This window comes from Aquila chrysaetos, unplaced genomic scaffold (genome assembly GCF_900496995.4).
Source record: "Aquila chrysaetos chrysaetos unplaced genomic scaffold, bAquChr1.4, whole genome shotgun sequence".
In the NCBI taxonomy this organism is placed as follows: Eukaryota; Metazoa; Chordata; class Aves; order Accipitriformes; family Accipitridae; genus Aquila; species Aquila chrysaetos.
The window spans coordinates 15045-36733 of NW_024470415.1; the positions used below are offsets into that span (position 1 = coordinate 15045).

The 21689-nt window shown below is 52.9% G+C and overlaps 1 protein-coding gene across 1 annotated transcript in view; it reads left to right on the forward strand.

The window, feature by feature from the left end:
• Window positions 1–21689, forward strand: part of TNXB (tenascin XB) — a 45860-nt gene that overhangs the window by 14984 nt on the left and 9187 nt on the right. The window contains 15 exon segments of the mRNA XM_041121971.1: window positions 465–758; window positions 1540–1833; window positions 2865–3158; window positions 3692–3985; window positions 4838–5131; window positions 5881–6171; window positions 13419–13712; window positions 14494–14787; window positions 15688–15981; window positions 17018–17305; window positions 18158–18451; window positions 19098–19391; window positions 19733–20026; window positions 20540–20833; window positions 21188–21475. Coding sequence (XP_040977905.1) covers window positions 465–758; window positions 1540–1833; window positions 2865–3158; window positions 3692–3985; window positions 4838–5131; window positions 5881–6171; window positions 13419–13712; window positions 14494–14787; window positions 15688–15981; window positions 17018–17305; window positions 18158–18451; window positions 19098–19391; window positions 19733–20026; window positions 20540–20833; window positions 21188–21475 — 4395 coding nt within the window.

The following is a 21689-nucleotide window of genomic DNA, read 5'->3' on the forward strand; positions in this document are numbered from 1 at the left end:
GGATGGATGGAATCGTGCAGGGAAAATGGTGACTGGATGGGTGGAAGCATGGATGTTAGGATGGAGAAATTGTGGGAGGGAAGGTTGCATGGAGAGATAGGTAAAGGGATTGGTGGGTGCATGGAAGGAGTGATGAAGACACGGATGATTTGGTGGATGTTGATAGGGGTGACCAAAATCCTTCCTAACTGAGTAGAAGAATGCATGTGTGGATGGTTGGAAGGCTGATGGGTAGAACCGTGTTAAGGGTGGTTGGATGCTTGGGTGAACTGATACCTGCAGGGGAGATTTCTTGTGTGTATGGATGGATAGAGGTAAGGCTTGGGAGAAAAATGGATGGGTGGATGGGTGGATGAATGGTCAAATGGTTGGACGGATGGATGGATGGACAAAAGCAATGATGAATGTTTGGATGGACCTGTGGGTGTTTGTTTATGCCGGGCATTGTGTCCTTTGAGTTGCAGCTGTAGCTGAACCAGAGGAGGAAGCACCATCCCAGCCGATCCTGGGCGAGTTGACAGCCTCCCATATCACACCTGAGTCAGTCCAGCTGGAGTGGAGCGTCCCCGAGGGCACCTTTGACTCCTTCACGGTGCAGTACAAGGATGCACAAGGCCAACCCCAGGTGCTGCCCGTGGACGGTGGTTCCCGCACGGTGCCGGTGCCTGGGCTGTCACCGTCGCGCCGCTACAAGTTCAACCTGTACGGGGTGTGGGGTCGGAAACGTCTGGGCCCCGTCTCCACCGACACTGTCACAGGTGAGTGGGTCTGTGGGCCCCATCTTTGCCCCCTGGGTGCCCTGGGTATGGAGCAGGAGAGGAGCAGGGGCCGGGTCTGTTCTGATCTCCTGGGGCCTTGTGAGAACTGGGAACATCTCTTGGGTGCTGTCTGGCTTGGAGGCATGGGAGCTTGCAAGATTGGAGGGAGGGATGGACAGGTGGATAGTTGGTTGGACGGATGGATGGGTGGGTGGGTGGTTAATAGGTTTATTGCGTGGAGAGATGATTGAACTTATGGTTGCCTGGGTAGGTGGGTGTTTTGATGGAAGGGTGTTGATAGGATGGTTGGATAGAAGAATTAATTCAAGGATGGATGGATGGAGTTGCGCAGGGAAAATATTGACTGGATGGATGGAAGCATAGATGTTAGGATGGAGAAATGGATGGAGAGAAGGTTGCATGGAGAGATAGGCAAAGGGGTTGGTGGGTACATGAAAGGAGTGATGAAGACACGGATGATTTGGTGAATGTTGATAGGGGTGACCAAAATCCTGCCTTCCTGAGTAGAAGAATGCATGTGTGGATGGTTGGAAGGCTGATGGGTAGAACCGTGTTAAGGGTGGTTGGATGCTTGGGTGAACTGACACCTGCAGGGGAGATTTCTTGCGTGTATGGATGGATAGAGGAAAGGTTTGGGAGAAAAATGGATGGTTGGATGGACAAAGGGTTGGATGGATGGATGGATGGACAAAAGGAATCATGAATGTTTGGATGGAGCTGTGGATGTTTATGCCGGGTATTGTGCCCTCTCTGTTAACAGCTGCAGCCAAGTCAGAGGAGGAACCACCATCCCAGCCAATCCTGGGCGAGCTGACGGCCTCCCATGTCAGCCCCGACTCCGTCCAGCTGGAGTGGAGCGTCCCCGAGGGCACCTTTGACTCCTTCACGGTGCAGTACAAGGATGCACAAGGCCAGCCCCAGGTGCTGCCCGTGGACGGTGGTTCCCGCACGGTGACGGTGCCTGGGCTGTCACCGTCGCGCCGCTACAAGTTCAACCTGTACGGGGTGTGGGGTCGGAAACGTCTGGGCCCCGTCTCCACTGACGCTGTCACAGGTGAGTGGGTCTGTGGGCTCCCTCTGTGCCCCATTTGGTGCCCTGGGTATGGAGCAGGAGAGAAGCTGGGGCCGGGTCTGTCCTGATCTCCTGGGGCCTTGTGGGAACTGGGAACATCTCTTGGGTGCTGCCTGGGTTGGAGGGATGGCAGCATGCAAGGTTGGAGGGAGGTACGGGAAGGTGGATGGATGATTGGATTGTGGGATAGGCCCTTCACTACAAGAAAAATGCCGAGGTGCTGGATCGTGTCCAAAGAAGGGCAATGAAGCTGTTGAAGGGTCTAGAGAGCAAGTCCTGCGAGGAGCGGGTGAGGAAACTGGGGTTGTTTAGCCTGGAGGAAAGGAGGCTGAGGGGAGACCTCATTGCTCTCTACAACTGCCTGAAAGGAGGTTGTACCCAGGTGGGGGTCAGTCACTTTTCCCAAGATAGAAGTGGTAGGACAAGATGAAATGGCCTCAAGTTGCACCAGGGGAGGTTTAGATTTGGTATCGGGAAGAATTTCTTCACCGAAAGGGTTATCATGCGCTGGTACAGGCTGCTCAGGAAGGGGTTGAGTCACCTTCCCTGGAGGTATTTAAAAGAAATCTAGAGGTGACGCTTCAGGTCCTGGTTTAATGGTGGACTTGGCAGTGTTAGGTTTATGGCTGGATTCAATGATCTTAAAGGTGTTTTCCAACCTTGATGATTCTGTTTTTCTAACAGAAGAATATGTGTTTGGTTTGTGGACTGGATGTGTGATTGGATGGTTGTGTGGACCGATATTTGGATGGGAGGATGGAATGGTAGTTGGATGACTGGATGGTGGATTGTTGGTTGGAAGCCTGTATGTTTGGAGAAAGGAAGGAGCGTCTGGTTGGTTGGATGGTTGAGTGGAGGTATGGATTCAAGGACTGATGCATAGAGAAAGGTGCGTGGAGAGAGAGGAGATTTGATGGATGGAAGGATAGACAAAGAGATGGATGGATGGATGGACGAACGAACAAACAAAAAGATACATGTTTATGCCGGGCATTGCGCCCTCTGTGTTGCAGCTGCAGCCAAGCCGGAGGAGGAAACACCACCCCAGCCAATCCTGGGCGAGCTGACGGCCTCCCATGTAACGCCTGACTCCGTCCAGCTGGAGTGGAGCGTCCCCGAGGGCACCTTTGACTCCTTCACGGTGCAGTACAAGGATGCACAAGGCCAGCCCCAGGTGCTGCCCGTGGACGGAGGTTCCCACACGGTGACGGTGCCTGGGCTGTCACCGTCGCGCCGCTACAAGTTCAACCTGTACGGGGTGTGGGGTCGGAAACGTCTGGGCCCCGTCTCCACTGACGCCGTCACAGGTGAGGACATTTGTGGCCACCATGTGGACCATGGGTTTTGATTGGGGTACGAACTGGGGCACGAACTGGGGCTGGGACATTTTTGGATGATTGACTTGTTGGATTGATGGATGTATGGATGCAATAACGTATGGATCATTGGATGAAAGGATGGGTGGCTCCTTGGTTGATTAGTTGAACTGATGCAGATGTGCATGGAGTGATCGAGATATGGATGGATGGATGGATGGATGGTTTGTTGGATGATTGTGTGTGGTTTATGGAGTGGATGTATGATTGGATGTTTTTGTAGACACATGGCCGGGTGGATGGATTGTGAGATGGTTGGTTGCATGTGTTGATTGGAGGAATAAAGGAGCGTCTCATTAGTTAGATGTTGGAATGGAAGTGCTGATTAAATGACTGCTGGATGGATAAAGGTGCATGAAGAGATTAGTGATTTTGATGGATGGAAGGATAGAGAGACAGATGGGTGGGTTGGTGGAGGGACATATGGGATATTTCTCCTGGGCATTGTGCCCTCTGTGTTGCAGCTGCAGCTGAACCAGAGGAGGAACCACCATCCCAGCCAATCCTGGGCGAGCTCACGGCCTCCCACGTCACCCCTGACTCTGTCCAGCTGGAGTGGAGCGTCCCCGAGGGCACCTTTGGCTCCTTCACGGTGCAGTACAAGGATGCACAAGGCCAGCCCCAGGTGCTGCCCGTGGACGGTGGTTCCCGCACGGTGACGGTGCCTGGGCTGTCACCGTCGCGCCGCTACAAGTTCAACCTGTACGGGGTGTGGGGTCGGAAACTTCTGGGCCCCGTCTCCACCGACGCCGTCACAGGTGAGAACACCTGTTGCCTCCACTTATGTTCCTTTTGGGTGCTGGCTTTGGAATGTGGCAGGAGCAGGTCCAGCGGGAACATCTCTTTGGTATTGACTGTTGCATGGATGTAGGTATGGGAGCAGGCAAGAGAGTGGAAGGGAGGGAGGGAGGGTCAGATGGGAACGTACGTGGAGGGATGACTGTGTGTCTGATGGTTGGGTGATGGGTTTTTTGAACGGATGCATATAAGGATGGTTGGATGCGTGCATGGATGCGGGGTTGGATGGATGTATTCTTGTCCAGCTAGATAGAAGAAGGTGGGTGGGAAGATGAGTGGTTGGATGGATGTTTGGAAGCATGGATGGACAGAAGGTGAAATACATGGATGACTGCTTGTGTGGAGAGATGGAGAGATGAATGGATAGTGGAGTGCATGAATGAATGGTCCAGGAGATGGAAGTATGAATGTTGAGATGGATGGATGGATGGATAGACGTAGAGATGGATGAATGGATAGGTGGACACATGAATGACCACAGATTGGTGGAGGGATGAATGCATTGCTAAGAAGCCGAGGGATAACTGGAGAGACTGGTGGGGTGGCAAAATGCTCTGCTAGTGGTTGGTTGGCTGGCTGAATGCATGCCCTAATGGATGGAAGATTGTTCACGGAAATGGGCGGTGGGAGGGATGGAGGCCTGGGTGACTGCATGGAAAAGAGCTGGAGAGATGGACGTTTGCTTGGATGGTTGCTTGGATTGGGTGATGGGTGAAGTTCAGCTAGATGGATGGAAAGGTAGATGGATGGATGGATGGATGCTTGGAGGGATGTGTGGATGTTTATGCCGGGCATTGTGCCCTGTGTTGCAGCTGCAGCCGAGCCAGAGGAGGAACCACCATCCCAGCCCATCTTGGGCGAGCTGACGGCTTCCCACGTCACCCCTGACTCTGTCCAGCTGGAGTGGAGCGTCCCCGAGGGCACCTTTGACTCCTTCACGGTGCAGTACAAGGATGCACAAGGCCAGCCCCAGGTGCTGCCCGTGGACGGTGGTTCCCACACGGTGACGGTGCCTGGGCTGTCACCGTCGCGCCGCTACAAGTTCAACCTGTACGGGGTGTGGGGTCGGAATCGTCTGGGCCCCGTCTCCACTGACGCTGTCACAGGTGAGTGGGTCTGTGGGCCCCATCTGTGCCCCCTTGGTGCCCTGGGTATGGAGCAGGAGAGAAGCTGGGGCCGGGTCTGTCCTGATCTCCTGGGGCCTTGTGGGAACTGGGAACATCTCTTGGGTGCTGCCGGGCTTAGAGGGAAGGGAGCATGGAAGATTGGAGGGCGGGAGGGAAATGCAGATGGAAGGATGGATGGATGGATTCAAGGATGGATGGATGGATGGGCAGGTGTCTAATTGCTTCCCTGAGGAGATGGATAGATGGAAGCTTGGTTTAGTTCATCCATGAATGGATGGATGGATGGATGGATTAGTAGATAGATGAACATTTGGATGTGTCTGGCTGTTTCCGGGATTGACAGGTGGTTCGGATGCTTGGATGGACTCATGCTTAGATGGGGGTATGGAAGGGTGGGTGGATGGAGGGGTCCTGGCGGCCTTTGTTGGATGTCTGCCTGGTCAGAGAAGTGAGTGGTTGGATGGTTTGATGGTTCAGTGGAGGAATGGATTCAAGGACTGATTGGGAGAGAAATTTTTATAGAAAGGGTTGTAATGAACATAGGGAGGGATAGGGTTTTTTTGGTGGAATGGACAGACGGATGTTTGGATAGTTGGACGGATGATTAGGTGAATGTGTGGCTGGATGGTGAACTGGATGGTTGATTGTATGGGTGGATGGATGGCTTGGTGGGTGTATGGATGGACATGTGGATGTTTATGCCGGGCATTGTGCCCTCTGTGTTACAGGTGCAGCTGAGCCAGAGGAACCACCATCCCAGCCAATCCTGGGCGAGCTGACAGTCTCCCATGTAACGCCTGAGTCAGTCCAGCTGGAGTGGAGCGTCCCCGAGGGCACCTTTGACTCCTTCACGGTGCAGTACAAGGATGCACAAGGCCAGCCCCAGGTGCTGCCCGTGGACGGTGGTTCCCGCACGGTGACGGTGCCTGGGCTGTCACCGTCGCGCCGCTACAAGTTCAACCTGTACGGGGTGTGGGGTCGGAATCGTCTGGGCCCCGTCTCCACTGACGCCGTCACAGGTGAGGACATTTGTGGCCACCATGTGGACCATGGGTTTTGATTGGGGTACTGTCGTGGTTTCAGCCCAGCCGGTAACAAAGGACCACGCAGCCGCTCGCTCACTCCTCCCGCCCCCTCCGGTGGGATAGGGGGGAGACGGAGGAGAGAAAAGAAAAAAAAAACCTGGAACCTCGAGGGTTGGGATAAGGGCAGTTTACTGGGACAACGCAAAAAAGTTACAACAACAACGACGGTACTAATGAAAGAGTATACAGAAAAGAGTGATGCACAGTGCAACTGCTCACCACCCGGGACCCGACGCTCCGCCACTTCCCCCACCGAAAGTCGAGAGAAGGAGCCCCCTCCCCCCGGCCCACTCCCCATGTATATACTGAGCATGATGTCACATGGTATGGAATAGCTCCTTGGCTAGTTCAGGTCAGCTGCCCCGGCTATGCCCCCCCACCTCCCAGGTTCCTGTAAAAATTAACTCTATCCCAGCTGAACCCAGGACATTATCCACCCCTTATTCTATACCATTTACATCATGCCCAGATCCTACATTTTCCAATCAACCGCTACCACTTTCCTTGTCTTATATATAGATATATATGTATATGGACACCCCCCCCCCCCACACACACACACATACAAATAGTATTCCCTTAGTCAATGGGTTATTCCTCCAATGTGTCCATCAATTTTATTTAGTCCATGACTTTGAGGCTCCATCTGTTGTAACACTTCTTCAGGATAAGAGAGATGGTGTGAGGTGTTGGGTTGTTGTATGCTGTCTCTGGAACTTCTGGCTGGTACATTTGATGCAACCCACACCCTTGGTCTGCAGGTTGAAGATGTTGATCTTGAGGAAATTGCTGGGCGCCAGTTCAAGTTCTATCACTGTTGTTCTTGGCTCAGTTTCAAAGTCCATTCTTCAGTCATTTGGGTAATTCTTACAGTAATACCCTTGATATGGCATATAGACACTATAGATACAATGACATACATTGGCAGGTTATTTAGCAGTTAAATATCATACAGCCTAGTTCACTGGCTATTCTCTCCCAAAATCAAATCTCCCTGAGGTACACATCGAACTTCCCCATCCTTCTGCATCACCCACCAGGTGTACCCAGGTCCCTGAGCAAAAACCACCCCTTGGATGGGTTTGTCTCTGCGTGAGGGAGGACTAACCCAGACTGTCTTTCCTAACATACTCCTCATGTGCACTACAGGAACTTTATCCCCTTCTACAGTATGTGGAAGTCTTGGTTGGGCGGGGCCCGCCCGATTGGTGGATCCTCTAGTATTAACTAACCAGGTGGCTTTTGTTAAATGTGTATCCCAATGTTTGAAAGTTCCACCCCCCATTGCTCTCAATGTAGTTTTCAGCAGTCCATTGTATCGTTCGATTTTTCCGGAGGCTGGTGCGTGATAAGGGATGTGATATACCCACTCAATGCCATGTTCTTTGGCCCAGGTGTCTATGAGGTTGTTTCGGAAGTGAGTCCCGTTGTCTGACTCGATTCTTTCTGGGGTACCGTGTTGCCATAAGACTTTCTCTTCAAGGCCCAGGATAGTGTTCTGGGCAGTGGCGTGGGACACAGGATATGTTTCCAGCCATCCAGTGGTTGCTTCCACCATTGTAAGCACATGGCACTTGCCTTGGCAGGTTCGTGGGAGTGTGATATAGTCAATCTGTCAGGCCTCCCACTGTTTATATTTCAGCCATCGCCCTCCATACGACAGGGGTTTCAGTCGCTTGGCTTGCTTAATTGCAGCACATGTTTCACATTCATGGATAACCTGTGCGATAGTGTCCATGGTTAAGTCCACCCCTCGATCGCGAGCCCATCTATATGTTGCATCTCTTCCCTGATGGCCCGAGGTATCATGGGCCCACTGAGCCATAAATAGCTCACCCCTACGTTGCCAGTCCAGGTCCACCTGAGACACTTCAATCTTGGCGGCCTGATCTGCCTGCTGGTTGTTTTGATGTTCTTCAGTGGCCCGACTCTTGGGTACATGAGCATCTACGTGGCGTACTTTTACCACTAGCTTCTCTATCCGAACAGCAATATCTTGCCACAGTGCGGCAGCCCAGATGAGTTTACCTCTGCGCTGCCAATTGCTCTTCTTCCATTGCTGTAGCCACCCCCATAGGGCATTTGCCACCATCCATGAGTCGGTATAGAGATAGAGCACTGGCCACTTTTCTCTTTCAGCAATGTCTAACGCTAGCTGGATGGCTTTCACCTCTGCAAACTGACTCGATTCACCTTCTCCTTCAGCAGTTTCTGCGACTAGTCGTGTAGGACTCCATACAGCAGCCTTCCACCTCCGATGTTTTCCCACAATGCGACAGGACCCATCAGTGAACAGAGCATATTGCCTCTCATTTTCTGGCAGTTTATTATACAGCGGGGCCTCTTCAGCCCGTGTCACCTCCTCCTCTGGCGACATTCCAAAATTTTTGCCTTCTGGCCAGTCCATGATCACTTCCACAATTCCTGGGCGACTGGGGTTTCCTATGCGAGCCCGTTGTGTGATCAGTGCGGCCCACTTACTCCACGTGGCATCAGTTGCATGATGTGTAGAGGAGACCTTCCCTTTGAACATCCAGCCCAGCACTGGCAGTAGGGGTGCTAAGAGGAGCTGTGTTTCAGTACCAACTACTTCTGAGGCGGCTCGAACTCCTTCATATGCTGCCAATATCTCTTTTCAGTTGGAGTATAGCGAGCCTCGGATCCTCTGTATCCCCGACTCCAAAACCCCAGGGGTCGACCTCGGGTCTCCCCGGGTGCTTTCTGCCAGAGGCTCCAGGTAGGGCCATTCTCCCCAGCTGCAGTGTAGAGCACTTTTATAACATCTTGTCCTGCCCGGACTGGCCCAAGAGCTACTGCATGAACAATCTCCCGCTTAATTTGTTCAAAAGCTTGTCGTTGCTCAGGCCCCCATTTAAAATCATTCTTCTTCCGGGTAACTTGGTAGAGAGGACTTACAATTTGACTGTAATTTGGAATATGCATTCTCCAAAAGCCCACAACACCTAAGAAAGCTTGTGTTTCCTTTTTATTAGTTGGTGGGGACATAGCTGCTATTTAGTTGATCACATCCATAGGGATCTGACGACGCCCGTCCTGCCATTTTACTCCTAAGAACTGGATCTCCTGTGCAGGTCCCTTGACCTTACTTTCTTTTATGGCAAAACCAGCCATCAAAAGGATTTGGATTATTTTCTTCCCTTTCTCAAAAACTTCTTCTGCCGTGTTGCCCCATACGATGATGTCATCAATGTATTGCAGGTGCTCTGGAGCTTCACCTTTTTCCAGTGCAGCCTGGATCAGTCCATGGCAAATAGTGGGGCTGTGTTTCCACCCCTGGGGCAGTCGATTCCAGGTGTACTGGACACCCCTCCAAGTAAAGGCAAACTGTGGCCTGCACTCCGCTGCCAAAGGGATGGAAAAAAAATGCATTAGCAATGTCAATTGTGGCATACCACTTAGCTGCCTTTGATTCCAGTTCATATTGAAGCTCTAACATATCTGGCACAGCAGCGCTCAGCGGTGGCGTGACTTCATTCAGCCCACGATAGTCTACTGTTAGTCTCCATTCCCCATTAGATTTCCGCACGGGCCATATGGGACTATTAAAGGGTGAGTGAGTCTTGCTGATCACTCCTTGACTCTCCAATTGGCAAATCAGCTTATGGATGGGGATCAGGGAATCTCGGTTGGTGCGATATTGCCGCCGGTGCACCGTCGTGGTAGCAATTGGCACCTGTTGTTCTTCAACCTTCAGCAACCCCACAACCGAAGGGTCTTGAGAGAGACCAGGCAGGGTAGACAGCTGTTCAATCTCCTCTGTCTCCAATGCAGCTATACCAAAAGCCCAACGGTACCCTTTTGGGTCCTTGAAATATCCCCTCCTGAGATAATCTATACCAAGGATGCACGGGGCCTCTGGGCCAGTTGCAATGGGGTGTTTATGCCAGTCATTCCCGGTTAGACTCATTTCAGCTTCTAATACGGTTAGCTCTTGGGATCCCCCTGTCACACCAGAGATACAGATGGGTTCTGCCCCTTTATAACTTGATGGCATTAGGGTGCATTGTGCACCAGTGTCTACTAGAGCCTTATATTCCTGTGGGTCTGATGTGCCAGGCCATCGAATCCACACTGTCCAGTAGACTCGGTTGTCCCTCTCCTCCACCTGGCTGGAGGCAGGGCCCCTCTAATCCTGGTTAGAATATTCGTTACTCACTTTTCGCACCCGTGAATCAGAAGTCCCTTCAAGAGGATCAGAAATGTGATCAGCCCATCTACTGCATCTGGGGAACTCCTCACAGGAAACTGGAGCAGCAGTTTTCCAAGAAGAATCCTCTTTCCTGTTTGCTTTTTCTCGCAACTCCCGTACCCGTGCATCCAGGACTGAGGTGGGTTTTCCATCCCACTTCCTCATGTCCTCTCCATGGTCGCGCAGGTAAAACCACAGGTTAGCCCGTCGTGTGTACTTTCTCTCTCCTCTCTCTTGGGCAGAGGAATGCTTACTCCCAATAGCTGCGATGCGGGCCTGTACAGGTGGGGAGGAAGACATATCCACTTTGAATTGCTGGAACTCTCGGGACAATTCCTCTACAGCCGAGACACAGGCCCGTAGGGAGGAAGAGAGACTTCCTTCGTATTGCCGGAGTTGGACAGCCAATTCATCCACCGTTCGTCCATGGCCTTCTTTCCAGGACATTACTGCCAATGAGTTGGCATAGGTTGGTGGTGCACTTCGTAGAAACTTCCGCCACATGGGTTGTGTGCATTGGACTTCATCTGTACCTGTGGGTGACTGCGCATTTTCTGGATCATTATAAATCACCTCCAGCACGGCTAATTCCCTCAGGTACTGGATACCTCTCTCCATGGTGGTCCACTTGCCTTGGTGACATGTAACTTCATCCTTGAAGGGGTATCTTTCCTTTACACCTAACAGAAGTCGCCTCCAGAGGCTGAGGACTTGTGTTTTTCTCCCAATCGCCTTGTCGATGCCCCCTTCCCTAGACAGAGATCCCAACTGCTTGGCTTCCTTACCCTCTAATTCCACACTACTAGCCCCATTATCCCAGCATCGGAGCAGCCAGGTAACAATGTGCTCACCTGGGTGGCGGCTAAAATCTTTTCGCATGTCACGCAACTCACTCAGGGATAGAGATCGGGTGATTATTTCAGGTTCTGCCTCTTCCTCCTGTTCTCGTGATGACCCTGGTTCATCTTCATCTCTCACTGAGCGAACTGATTTCTTTGTGTGTTTCTTTTTCTGTACAGGGGCGACTGATACTGGCACAGGTTGGTTCTCTGGTTTAGCTGCAGTATCCGTCACTGCGGTTGGGGTAGCCGCGCTGCCTGTTGCCGGGGCAGGGGTAGCCACGGTGCCTGTTGCCGGGGTTGGGCTAGCCACGGTGCCTGTTGCCGGGGTAGGGGTAGCCACGGTGCCTGCTGCCCTGTTTTCCATCTTTTCCCCCTTTTCTCCCTGAGGGTGCTGCATAATATCAAGCAGTGTTTGGTAGATACTGGCCAGGGCCCAGCACAGTGCAGCGAGTTGTACGTCTTTGGAATAGCCACAGCATTTTTCTTTCAAATATTCTACCACTTCATGAGGGTTCTGTAGTTGTTCAGGAGTGAACTTCCAAGCCACTGGGGGTGAGAAGTTCTCTAGATACCTGCCCATATCCTCCCACATGCCGTGCCACCCATGAATATCCAGCTTTGGGGCAGATCTCTGGGTGGTACTCTTAAAGAGCCTTTTTGTAGCCCTAAACAAGACCTGAAACATATTCAGGAGGCATAGCACTAACAGCACAGTGGCTTGTGCATCCCAAGGATATTCAAAGTTCTCAAAAGCTGTTGTAATTAGTCAGAAGGAGAAAAGGGAGGCGAACGGACGGGGGGAAGTATCCCCCCCTAACTCCCCCATGGATTGGCTGTAATTACCAATAAAATCCGATAGAAGGTGCCCAAAGTATGGAAATGATATCACTGCCTCATACAGATACCAGCTTAACCTCATGACCAGTGATGTAATCATTTCACAAGTCGACATTGCCCAGTACAGCAAAATGATAATCCCAATCACTCTCCCAGAGGTGAGAAACGTAACTACAGGCAATACATAGAGCATATAAGGACCTACAAAACGCCACCATGTAAACAAATTAATCAACATTGTGACTAACATCTATTTATCTAATATAAGGAATGCGTATGACAAATTTGTTTCAACACGCTCTGGCCAGATCTGTCGTTATCTCAACCCTTCGTGCCCCACGTTGGGCGCCAAAAAGGACTGTCGTGGTTTCAGCCCAGCCGGTAACAAAGGACCACGCAGCCGCTCGCTCACTCCTCCCGCCCCCTCCAGTGGGATAGGGGGGAGACGGAGGAGAGAAAAGAAAAAAAAAACCTGGAACCTCGAGGGTTGGGATAAGGGCAGTTTACTGGGACAACGCAAAAAAGTTACAACAACAACGACGGTACTAATGAAAGAGTATACAGAAAAGAGTGATGCACAGTGCAACTGCTCACCACCCGGGACCCAACGCTCCGCCACTTCCCCCACCGAAAGTCGAGAGAAGGAGCCCCCTCCCCCCGGCCCACTCCCCATGTATATACTGAGCATGATGTCACATGGTATGGAATAGCTCCTTGGCTAGTTCAGGTCAGCTGCCCCGGCTATGCCCCCCCACCTCCCAGGTTCCTGTAAAAATTAACTCTATCCCAGCTGAACCCAGGAGAGGTACGAACTGGGGCACGAACTGGGGCTGGGACATTTTTGGATGATTGACTTGTTGGATTGATGGATGTATGGATGCAATAACGTATGGATCGTTGGATGAAAGGATGGGTGGCTCCTTGGTTGATTAGTTGAACTGATGCAGATGTGCATGGAGTGATCGAGATATGGATGGATGGATGGATGGATGGCTTGTTGGATGATTGTGTGTGGTTTATGGAGTGGATGTATGATTGGATGTTTTTGTAGACACATGGCCGGGTGGATGGATTGTGAGATGGTTGGTTGCATGTGTTGATTGGAGGAATAAAGGAGCGTCTCATTAGTTAGATGTTGGAATGGAAGTGCTGATTAAATGACTGCTGGATGGATAAAGGTGCATGAAGAGATTAGTGATTTTGATGGATGGAAGGATAGAGAGACGGATGGGTGGGTTGGTGGAGGGACATATGGGATATTTCTCCTGGGCATTGTGCCCTCTGTGTTGCAGCTGCAGCTGAACCAGAGGAGGAACCACCATCCCAGCCGATCCTGGGCGAGTTGACGGTCTCCCATGTAACGCCTGACTCTGTCCAGCTGGAGTGGAGCGTCCCCGAGGGCACCTTTGACTCCTTCACGGTGCAGTACAAGGATGCACAAGGCCAGCCCCAGGTGCTGCCCGTGGACGGTGGTTCCCGCACGGTGACGGTGCCTGGGCTGTCACCGTCGCGCCGCTACAAGTTCAACCTGTACGGGGTGTGGGGTCGGAAACGTCTGGGCCCCGTCTCCACCGACACTGTCACGGGTGAGTGGGTCTGTGGGCCCCATCTGTGCCCCCTTGGTGCCCTGGGTATGGAGCAGGAGAGAAGCTGGGGCCGGGTCTGTCCTGATCTCCTGGGGCCTTGTGGGAACTGGGAACATCTCTTGGGTGCTGTCTGGGTTGGAGGCATGGGAGCTTGCAAGATTGGAGGGAGGGATGGACAGGTGGATAGTTGGTTGGACGGATGGATGGGTGGGTGGGTGGTTAATAGGTTTATTGCGTGGAGAGATGATTGAACTTATGGTTGCCTGGGTAGGTGGGTGTTTTGATGGAAGGGTGTTGATAGGATGGTTGGGTAGAGGAATTAATTCAAGGATGGATGGATGGAGTTGCGCAGGGAAAATATTGACTGGATGGATGGAAGCATGGATGTTAGGATGGAGAAATGGATGGAGAGAAGGTTGCATGGAGAGATAGGCAAAGGGGTTGGTGGGTACATGAAAGGAGTGATGAAGACACGGATGATTTGGTGAATGTTGATAGGGGTGACCAAAATCCTGCCTTCCTGAGTAGAAGAATGCATGTGTGGATGGTTGGAAGGCTGATGGGTAGAACCGTGTTAAGGGTGGTTGGATGCTTGGGTGAACTGATACCTGCAGGGGAGATTTCTTGCGTGTATGGATGGATAGAGGAAAGGTTTGGGAGAAAAATGGATGGTTGGATGGACAAAGGGTTGGATGGATGGATGGATGGACAAAAGGAATGATGAATGTTTGGATGGAGCTGTGGATGTTTATGCCGGGTATTGTGCCCTCTCTGTTAACAGCTGCAGCCGAGTCAGAGGAGGAACCACCATCCCAGCCAATCCTGGGCGAGCTGACGGCCTCCCATGTCAGCCCCGACTCTGTCCAGCTGGAGTGGAGCGTCCCCGAGGGCACCTTTGACTCCTTCACGGTGCAGTACAAGGATGCACAAGGCCAGCCCCAGGTGCTGCCCGTGGACGGTGGTTCCCGCACGGTGACGGTGCCTGGGCTGTCACCGTCGCGCCGCTACAAGTTCAACCTGTACGGGGTGTGGGGTCGGAAACGTCTGGGCCCCGTCTCCACTGACGCTGTCACAGGTGAGTCGGGCCATGGGACCATCTGTGGCCCTGGGGGTCCTGGGGTTGGAGTGTGGCAGGAGCTTGGGCAGGGCCCATGGAAGATCCTTTGCTCACCTGGGAATTGGGAACTTCTCTTGGGGGACTGTTACTTGGTGGCTGGATGGTGGGACGGGTGCAGGCAGGGTTGAAGGCGGTAAGGGAGGGGGAGAGAAAGGGAAGCCTGGAGGGAGGGAGTGTTGTGGTATGGGTTCTTGGATGAGTGTGTGGCTCGTTGGGTGAGGAGAGGGTTGGATGGATGGATGGATGGATGGATGGTTGGATGGATGGATGATGGTGGGTGGTTGGTCAATAGGTTTATTGCATGAATAGGTGATTGAACAGATGGTTGCCTGGGTAGGTGGGTGTTTTGATGGAAGGGTGTTGATAGGATGGTTGGATAGAGGAATTAATTCAAGGATGGATGGATGGAATCGTGCAGGGAAAATGGTGACTGGATGGATGGAAGCACGGATGTTAGGATGGAGAAATGGAGGGAGAGAAGGTTGCATGAAGAGATAGGCAAAGGGATTGGTGGGTGCATGAAAGGAGTGATGAAGACACAGATGATTTGGTGGATGTTGATAGGGGTGACCAAAATCCTTCCTAACTGAGTAGAAGAATGCATGTGTGGATGGTTGGAAGGCTGATGGGTAGAACCGTGTTAAGGGTGGTTGGATGCTTGGGTGAACTGATACCTGCAGGGGAGATTTCTTGCGTGTATGGATGGATAGAGGTAAGGTTTGGGAGAAAAATGGATGGGTGGATGGGTGGATGAATGGTCAAATGGTTGGACGGATGGATGGATGGACAAAAGCAATGATGAATGTTTGGATGGGCCTGTGGGTGTTTATGCCGGGCATTGTGTCCTCTCTGTTGCAGCTGTAGCTGAACCAGAGGAGGAAGCACCATCCCAGCCAATCCTGGGCGAGCTGACAGCCACACACATCAGTCCCGACTCTGTCCAGCTGGAGTGGAGCGTCCCCGAGGGCACCTTTGGCTCCTTCACGGTGCAGTACAAGGATGCACAAGGCCAGCCCCAGGTGCTGCCCGTGGACGGTGGTTCCCGCACGGTGACGGTGCCTGGGCTGTCACCGTCGCGCCGCTACAAGTTCAACCTGTACGGGGTGTGGGGTCGGAAACGTCTGGGCCCCGTCTCCACTGACGCTGTCACAGGTGAGTGGGTCTGTGGGCTCCCTCTGTGCCCCATTTGGTGCCCTGGGTATGGAGCAGGAGAGAAGCTGGGGCCAGGTCTGTCCTGATCTCCTGGGGCCTTGTGGGAACTGGGAACATCTCTTGGGTGCTGCCTGGGTTGGAGGGATGGCAGCATGCAAGGTTGGAGGGAGGTACGGAAAGGTGGATGGATGATTGGATTGTGGGATGGGCCCTTCACTACAAGAAAGACACTGAGGTGCTGGATCGTGTCCAAAGAAGGGCAATGAAGCTGTTGAAGGGTCTAGAGAGCAAGTCCTGCGAGGAGCGGGTGAGGAAACTGGGGTTGTTTAGCCTGGAGGAAAGGAGGCTGAGGGGAGACCTCATTGCTCTCTACAACTACCTGAAAGGAGGTTGTACCCAGGTGGGGGTCAGTCACTTTTCCCAAGATAGAAGTGGTAGGACAAGATGAAATGGCCTCAAGTTGCACCAGGGGAGGTTTAGATTTGGTATCGGGAAGAATTTCTTCACCGAAAGGGTTATCATGCGCTGGTACAGGCTGCTCAGGAAAGGGCTGAGTCACCTTCCCTGGAGGTATTTAAAAGAAATCTAGAGGTGACGCTTCAGGTCCTGGTTTAATGGTGGACTTGGCAGCGTTAGGTTTATGGCTGGACTCGATGATCTTAAAGGTGTTTTCCAACCTTGATGATTCTGTTTTTCTATGGCTGAATATGTGTTTGGTTTGTGGACTGGATGTGTGATTGGATGGTTGTGTGGACCGATATTTGGATGGGAGGATGGAATGGTAGTTGGATGACTGGATGATGGATTGTTGGTTGGAAGCCTGTATGTTTGGAGAAAGGAAGGAGCGTCTGGTTGGTTGGATGGTTGAGTGGAGGTATGGATTCAAGGACTGATGCATAGAGAAAGGTGCGTGGAGAGAGAGGAGATTTGATGGATGGAAGGATAGACAAAGAGATGGATGGATGGATGGACGAATGAACAAACAAAAAGATACATGTTTATGCCGGGCATTGCGCCCTCTGTGTTGCAGCTGCAGCCAAGCCGGAGGAGGAAACACCACCCCAGCCAATCCTGGGCGAGCTGACGGCCTCCCATGTAACGCCTGACTCCGTCCAGCTGGAGTGGAGCGTCCCCGAGGGCACCTTTGACTCCTTCACGGTGCAGTACAAGGATGCACAAGGCCAGCCCCAGGTGCTGCCCGTGGACGGTGGTTCCCGCACGGTGACGGTGCCTGGGCTGTCACCGTCGCGCCGCTACAAGTTCAACCTGTACGGGGTGTGGGGTCGGAAACGTCTGGGCCCCGTCTCCACCGACACTGTCACAGGTGAGAACACCTGTTGCCTCCACTTATGTTCCTTTTGGGTGCTGGCTTTGGAATGTGGCAGGAGCAGGTCCAGCGGGAACATCTCTTTGGTATTGACTGTTGCATGGATGTAGGTATGGGAGCAGGCAAGAGAGTGGAAGGGAGGGAGGGAGGGTCAGATGGGAACGTACGTGGAGGGATGACTGTGTGTCTGATGGTTGGGTGATGGGTTTTTTGAACGGATGCAAATAAGGATGGTTGGATGCGTGCATGGATGCGGGGTTGGATGGATGTATTCTTGTCCAGCTAGATAGAAGAAGGTGGGTGGGAAGATGAGTGGTTGGATGGATGTTTGGAAGCATGGATGGACAGAAGGTGAAATACATGGATGACTGCTTGTGTGGAGAGATGGAGAGATGAATGGATAGTGGAGTGCATGAATGAATGGTCCAGGAGATGGAAGTATGAATGTTGAGATGGATGGATGGATGGATAGACGTAGAGATGGATGAATGGATAGGTGGACACATGAATGACCACAGATTGGTGGAGGGATGAATGCATTGCTAAGAAGCCGAGGGATAACTGGAGAGACTGGTGGGGTGGCAAAATGCTCTGCTAGTGGTTGGTTGGCTGGCTGAATGCATGCCCTAATGGATGGAAGATTGTTCACGGAAATGGGCGGTGGGAGGGATGGAGGCCTGGGTGACTGCATGGAAAAGAGCTGGAGAGATGGACGTTTGCTTGGATGGTTGCTTGGATTGGGTGATGGGTGAAGTTCAGCTAGATGGATGGAAAGGTGGATGGATGGATGGATGGAAGCTTGGAGGGGTGTGTGGATGTTTATGCCGGGCATTGTGCCCTGTGTTGCAGCTGCAGCCGAGCCAGTTGAGGAACCAGTATCCCAGCCGATCCTGGGCGAGCTGACGGTCTCCCATGTAACGCCTGATTCCGTCCAGCTGGAGTGGAGCGTCCCCGAGGGCACCTTTGGCTCCTTCACGGTGCAGTACAAGGATGCACAAGGCCAGCCCCAGGTGCTGCCCGTGGACGGTGGTTCCCGCACGGTGATGGTGCCTGGGCTGTCACCGTCGCGCCGCTACAAGTTCAACCTGTACGGGGTGTGGGGTCGGAAACGTCTGGGCCCCGTCTCCATCGACACCGTCACAGGTGAGTGGGTTTCTGGGCCCCATCTGTGCCCCCTTGGGCGCTGGGTATGGAGCAGGACAAGAGCTGGGTCTGGGTCTGTCCTGATCCCCTGGACCCTTGTGGGAACTGGGAACATCTCTTGGGTGCTGCCTGGGTTGGAGGGATGGGAGCATGCAAGTTTGGATGGAGGCGGGGGGGAGAGATGGATGAGGAGGTTTCCAATTGCTTGCCTGAAGGGATGGATGGATGGAAGGTTGGAAGGGTCATTCAGTGCATCCGTGAATGGCTGTATGAATTGACAGATGGATGGTGGATGGATGAACATCTGGATGCGTCTGGCTGTCTGAGAGATTTAAATGTAGTTTGGATGGTGAGATGGACGCATGGTTAGATAGGAGTAAGGAACGGTGGATGGATGGAGGGATCATGGGAGAATTTGTGGGATGCTTGGTCAGAGGAGTGAGTGGTTTGATGGTTTGATAGTTCAATGGAGGGACGGATACAAGGACCAATTGGTGGAGAAATTTTCATGTAAAGGGACTTAATGGAAATAGGAAGCGATGGATTTTTTTTGGTGGAATGGACAGAGGGATGTTTGGATGGATGGGTGGATGTTTGGAGGGATGTGTGGAGGTTTAGGCTGGGCATTGTGCCCTCTGTGTTGCAGCTGCAGCCGAGCCAGAGGAGGAACCTCGACAACCACCTCGCCTGGGCGAACTCACAGCCTCCCACATCAGCCCTGACTCTGTCCAGCTGGAGTGGAGCGTCCCCGAGGGCACCTTTGACTCCTTCACGGTGCAGTACAAGGATGCACAAGGCCAGCCCCAGGTGCTGCCCGTGGACGGTGGTTCCCGCACGGTGACGGTGCCTGGGCTGTCACCGTCGCACCGTTACAAGTTCAACCTGTACGGGGTGTGGGGTCGGAAACGTCTGGGCCCCGTCTCCACTGATGCCGTCACAGGTGAGTTGGGCTGTTGGACCATCCATGCACCCCATGGGCCGCTGGATTTGGACTGTGCAAGAGCTTGGGCAGGGCCCATGGAAGACACTTGGCTCATCTGGGAAATGGGAACTTCTCCTTGGGGGTGTTGCTTGGTGGCTGGATGGTGGGACGGGTGCGGGCAGGGTTGAAGGCGGTAAGGGAGGGGGAGAGAAAGGGAAGCCTGGAGGGAGGGAGTGCTGTGGTATGGGTTCTTTGATGAGTGTGTAGCTCGTTGGGTGAGGAGAGGGTTGGATGGATGGATGAATCGTTGGAGGGATGTGTGGAGGTTTATGCCGGGCATTGTGCCCTGTGTGTTGCAGCTGCAGCCAAGCCGGAGGAGGAGCCACCACAACCACCTCAACTAGGCGAGCTGACGGCCTCCCACGTCACCCCTGACTCTGTCCAGCTGGAGTGGAGCGTCCCCGAGGGCACCTTTGACTCCTTCACGGTGCAGTACAAGGATGCACAAGGCCAGCCCCAGGTGCTGCCCGTGGACGGTGGTTCCCGCACGGTGACGGTGCCTGGGCTGTCACCGTCGCGCCGCTACAAGTTCAACCTGTACGGGGTGTGGGGTCGGAAACTTCTGGGCCCCGTCTCCACTGACACCGTCACAGGTGAGAATGTCTGTGGGCACCATGTGGACCATGGGTTTCAATTAGGGCAGGCTCTTGGGCAGGGACATTTTTGGATGATTGACTTTTTGGATTGATGGATGGATGGATGCAATAAAAATTGGATCAGTGGATGAATGGATGGGTGGCTTCTTGGTTGATTAGTTGAACTGATGCAGATGTGCATGGAGTGATGGAGATATGGATGGATGGATGGATGGTTGGATGATTGTGTGTGGTTTATAGAGTAGATGTGTGATTGGATGATTTTGTAGACACATGGCTGGGTGGATGGATGGTGAGATGGTTGGTTGCATGTGTTGATTGGAGGAATAAAGGAGCATCTCATTAGTTAGATGTTGGAATGGAGGTGTTGATTCAAGGACTGCTGGATGGATAAAGGTGCATGAAGAGATTAGTGATTTTGATGGATGGAAGGATAGAGAGACGGATGGGTGGGTTGGTGGAGGGACATATGGGATATTTCTCCTGGGCATTGTGCCCTCTGTGTTGCAGCTGCAGCTGAGCCGGAGGAGGAACCACCATCCCAGCCCATCCTGGGCGAGCTCACGGCTTCTCATGTCAGCCCCGACTCTGTCCAGCTGGAGTGGAGCGTCCCCGAGGGCACCTTTGACTCCTTCACGGTGCAGTACAAGGATGCACAAGGCCAGCCCCAGGTGCTGCCCGTGGACGGTGGTTCCCGCACGGTGACGGTGCCTGGGCTGTCACCGTCGCACCGCTACAAGTTCAACCTGTACGGGGTGTGGGGTCGGAAACTTCTGGGCCCCGTCTCCACTGATGCTGTCACAGGTGAGGGTATCTGTGGGCTCCAGCTATGTCCCCTTTGGAAGTGGGTTTGATGTGGGGCAGGAGCTGGGGAAGGATGTGCCCTGGGTGTGTTTGGCCTCTTGTGAAATGGGAACATCTCTTGGGTCCTGCTTGGGTTGCAGAGATGGGAGTGTGCAAGATTGGAGGGAGGGAGGGACAGATTAATGGATGCATGGATGGATGGATGGAAGCATGGATGGGAAGAGGATGGATGGATGGTGAGATTGATAGATAACTGATTACATAAAAGATGGAGGGGGTTTTGGGTGGATGAATGTTTGTTTTCTTGTTGGATGGGTGGATGGATGTATGTTCCTCTTTCCATTGCACCCCTAGCTCCCGAAGAAGAGAAGCCACCATCTCAGCCCCGCCTGGGCGAACTCACAGCCTCCCATGTCACTCCTGACTCCATCCAGCTGGAGTGGAGCGTCCCCGAGGGCACCTTTGACTCCTTCACGGTGCAGTACAGGGATGCACAAGGCCAGCCCGAGTCACTGCTCGTGGACGGTGGTTCCCGCACAGTGACTGTGGCTGGGCTGTCACCGTCGCGCCGCTACAATTTCTACCTATATGGGCTGTTGGGGCAGAAACCTGTGGGTCCCATCTCCCTTGACACCATCACAGGTGAGGGAGTGTGCTGGATCTGTTCATGTCACCCTTGGGCTCTGGGTTTGGAGTTTGTCAGGAGGTTGGGCAGGGCCCATTGAAGATCCTTGGCTCATCTGGGAAAGGGGAACATCTCTTGGGGGCTGACTGGAGGATGGACGGAGGGACGGGAGCACACAGACTTGGAGGGATGGAGGGATAGGTTAATGGAAGAATGTTGGATGGTTGGATG